The sequence below is a fragment of the Eimeria mitis genome, genomic scaffold, assembly GCF_000499745.2.
Source record: "Eimeria mitis Houghton genomic scaffold, Emh_scaff675, whole genome shotgun sequence".
Taxonomy (NCBI): Eukaryota; Apicomplexa; class Conoidasida; order Eucoccidiorida; family Eimeriidae; genus Eimeria; species Eimeria mitis.
This window is the reverse complement of record NW_013574866.1, coordinates 8,073-11,307: the sequence shown is the minus strand read 5'-3', so window position 1 is coordinate 11,307 and position 3,235 is coordinate 8,073. Positions and strand designations below refer to the sequence as shown.

At 53.0% G+C, this 3,235-nt stretch overlaps 2 protein-coding genes across 2 annotated transcripts in view; one reads left to right on the top strand and one right to left on the bottom strand.

Annotated features, from left to right (window-relative positions):
• Positions 1-533: 533 nt before the first annotated feature.
• Positions 534-755, top strand: EMH_0019400 (uncharacterized protein; the record flags this gene model as incomplete). The annotated part of the gene is made up of 1 exon (XM_013501352.1): positions 534-755. The coding sequence occupies one exon, from the start codon at positions 534-536 to the stop codon at positions 753-755; it is 222 nt and encodes a 73-aa protein (XP_013356806.1).
• Positions 756-2,044: 1,289 nt separating this feature from the next.
• EMH_0019390 (uncharacterized protein) overlaps positions 2,045-3,235 on the bottom strand; it is a gene marked incomplete at both ends in the record, with an annotated part of 5,094 nt that continues 3,903 nt past the window's right edge. Inside the window, 3 exons of the mRNA XM_013501351.1 lie at positions 2,045-2,130; positions 2,331-2,397; positions 2,763-3,195. Of these exons, the coding sequence (XP_013356805.1) occupies positions 2,045-2,130; positions 2,331-2,397; positions 2,763-3,195 (586 nt within the window). The remainder of the gene's footprint in view (positions 2,131-2,330; positions 2,398-2,762; positions 3,196-3,235) is intronic.

Genomic DNA, 3,235 nt, shown 5'->3' with positions numbered 1-3,235 from the left:
TTTGACTCTGCGCTTATTCATCGTGTTCTCTCTTCCTCTTTGCTTGAGTTCCTTGCTGCTGCTGCTGCAGCAGCAGCAGCAGCAGCAAGAGCAGCAGCAGCAGCAGCAGCATGTGCAGGTATTGTTGTGTATGTGTGCAGCTGCTGAGCACGCTAAAGACAAGTGTCTCCGCTCTGTCTCTGTTTCACTCGCGGCCGTGCCGTCAGGCCTTCAGCTGTCTCCTCATGAACATTGCTGTCTCCTGCCACGCTCTGGGCCCCAACTCTCTCTCGCAGCAGCACAAAGTAGAGGTCTGCTGCTGCTGCTGCTGCTGCTGCTGCTGCTGCTGCTGCTGCTGCTGCAGTTGTTGTTGTTTTTGTTGCTGTTTCTGGTGCTGTTGGTGTTGCTGCTGTTTTCGTTGCTGCTGCACGTGATGCTAAGCGTGCAGTGTGCATCTCTGAACTAATCCTTTGTTGCTGTTTCTGCTGCTGCTGCTGCTGCTGCTGCTGCTGCTGTTGCTGCTGCTGCTGTTGCTGCTGCAGCTGTGTGAGTTGATGATGGAGTTGATGGCATCGGAGACAGACCCGCAGCTATTCTATCATTGTGTTGTGGGTGCGGGAACCCTCTTAACTGACGGCGTGACGCTGCAGCAGCTGAAGCAGCAGCTGCAGCAGCTGCAGCAGCTGCAGCAGCTGCTGCCGCCCCTCAACGAACGTGTATACCCGGACGTCCCCCTTGGCGAGGCCACACAAGAGCTTCTTAACCTGATTGCTTGAGCTGCTTGCAACAGCAGCAACAGCAACAGCAGCAGCAGCAGCAGCAGCAGCAGCATGCATGCTGCTGCGCAACTGCGGCAGCCCCATGCATGCATGCATGCATGCATGCATGCATGCAAGACATGTGCAGCCCCAATGCATGCGGCTCCGAGTCTTTGTTTCCGCCGACTCTTTCATCTCGTGTCGGCGACTCTAGCATTTTAACTCTTTTAGCGGGCATCAGCCTGGCCTTGGCTAGCTAGCTAGCTAGCTAGCTAGCTAGCTAGCTAGCTGGCTAGCAAGCAAGCTGGGTGTTGATAGCTAGCTAGCTAGCTAGCCAGCTGGCTGGGTGTGGCTAGCTAGCCAGCCCGGTAGTTAGCTAGCTAGCTGGGTCCTGCATACGATGGCTGAAGGAAGCAGAAGACCTCAGTTTTAATAGAGCCAAGGGGAGGGGATATGTCTTGAAGCAGCGGCTACAGCAGCAGCAGCAGCGGCAGGTAACGGTTGCCGCCAGATAGGCAGCAGCTTTGTCTGCTGCAGTGCTGGAGTTGTTGCTGCAATTGCTGCTTCTGCTGCTGCTGCTGCTGCTACTGCATGCATGCAACGCCACTGCACAAGCATGCAGTGTACGTGCAGCTCCTGCGGCTGCAGCAGCAAGGCATTTAGGGGGACACGCAGCCTCTTTTCGGTTGTTGGCTAAACCCTAAACCCTAAACCCTAAACCCTAATGGTGGTTAGAAGGCAGAGTGCCTCTGCTGTTAACCCTAAATCCTGTGCATGCAAAAGTGCATGCATGCATGCATGCATGCATGCATGCATATTCACGCGTCTCTCAACAGACAGCAAACCCTAAACCCTAAACCCTAGATATTTGCTGCATCCTTCTCTACCTCTCCTCTATCAGAAAGGTTGCGCCTCTTCAGCTAACATACATATAAATATATATATATATATATATATATATATATATATATATATATATATATATGTATATATATATATATATATATATATAGTGGGAGTGTTGATGGCGCTAGATACAAAAATTAAGCCGTTCTGTCACTCTGGTGTTGGGGGGGCTCCTGGCCCCAAAGATGCATGCATGCAGAAGTGCATGCATGCATGCAGAAGTGCATGCATGCATGCACATGGGGCTTGCAGAGGCATCGTTGCTGCGTGTGTGTGGCATCTGCAGCTGCAGGTTCTTTTTTTTTTCTTTGCGAGGAGTGGTCCGGACCACTGGTTACCCTAGGACCACTGGTCACCTTCATGTTTTCTTCTTTTGCATGCACTTATTTATTTAATATCTATCACCGGAAAGATTTACGCCGCATGCGCCTGTCTGCAGGCATGCAGGGGGACCGCCCAGCCCCGCAGTTCATACCAGCAGCTGAGCCTGCAGCACAGCCCACTCACAAGCGGCTAGCTAGCTAGCTAGCCAGCTAGCTACTATAGCTGGCTAGCTACCTAGCCAGCTAGCTGCTATAGCTAGCTAGCTAGCTAGCCAGCTGGCTGGTGTAGCTAGCTAGCTAGCTAGCCAGCTAGCTGCTGTAGCTAGCTAGCTAGCTAGTATAGCTAGCTAGGATGAAGACGTACTGGCAGAGGGGACCTCGGCGTTGGCTAGCTGCTGTCTTCTCTCTTGTCGGTATCTCCGCAGCAGAGCCTGCAACCGCATGCAGCCCCAAACACAGCCGCATGCAGCTTCATTCATTGCTTCTGCTGCTGCTGAGCAGCAGCACGATAAACTCCGGGTGTGTGAATGCGGTGTATATGCCGCTGGCCGGCTCTCTGGCCGTCTGTATGTCTGGCTGTCTGTGGGGCTTTAACAGAAAGAAAAACAAACCCGCATGCATGCATGCATGCATGCATACTTGCATGCATGCATGCATGCATGCATGGCTATGACTAGCGGTGCTAGGATGTTTGCATGGATATGGTGGAGGCCTCAATGCATGCNNATGCATGCATGCATGCGTGCATGCATGGGTATGGCTAGATATATACTTTGCTGCAGCAGCTGTTTCGCACCTTGAGGACCATCATGGCTTCTATCTTTGTGTTGCTGTTGACGGAGAAGGAGACATCATCGCGAAAGATACAGCGAAGGGCCTCTAAGACTTCTAGGCGAGCTAACCAGTGGACAAAGCCTGGGAGAGAGCCTGGGTGTCTAGGGTCACCTTGGTTTGCTGCTGCTGCTGCTGCTGCTGCTGCAGCAGCAAATGCTGCTTCGTCATCCCCACTCAGATTCAATCCAGACTGATCCTCACCCTCATTGCATGCACCCGTGTTGCTGCTGCTGTTGTTGTTGCTGCTGCTGCTGCTGCTCTCCTGGGGGCCCTGACCTGGGGCCCCCATAGATTGCTGTCTGCTGCTGCCAATGCTGTTGCTGCTGCTTAAGGAGACTACGCGGCGCCCAGCCGGACGCTCGAGAGACAAAGTCTCCAGCACCCCCAGGCGTTCGCTGCATGCAGAGAAAAGGAGACAGATACAGAGACAGAAAC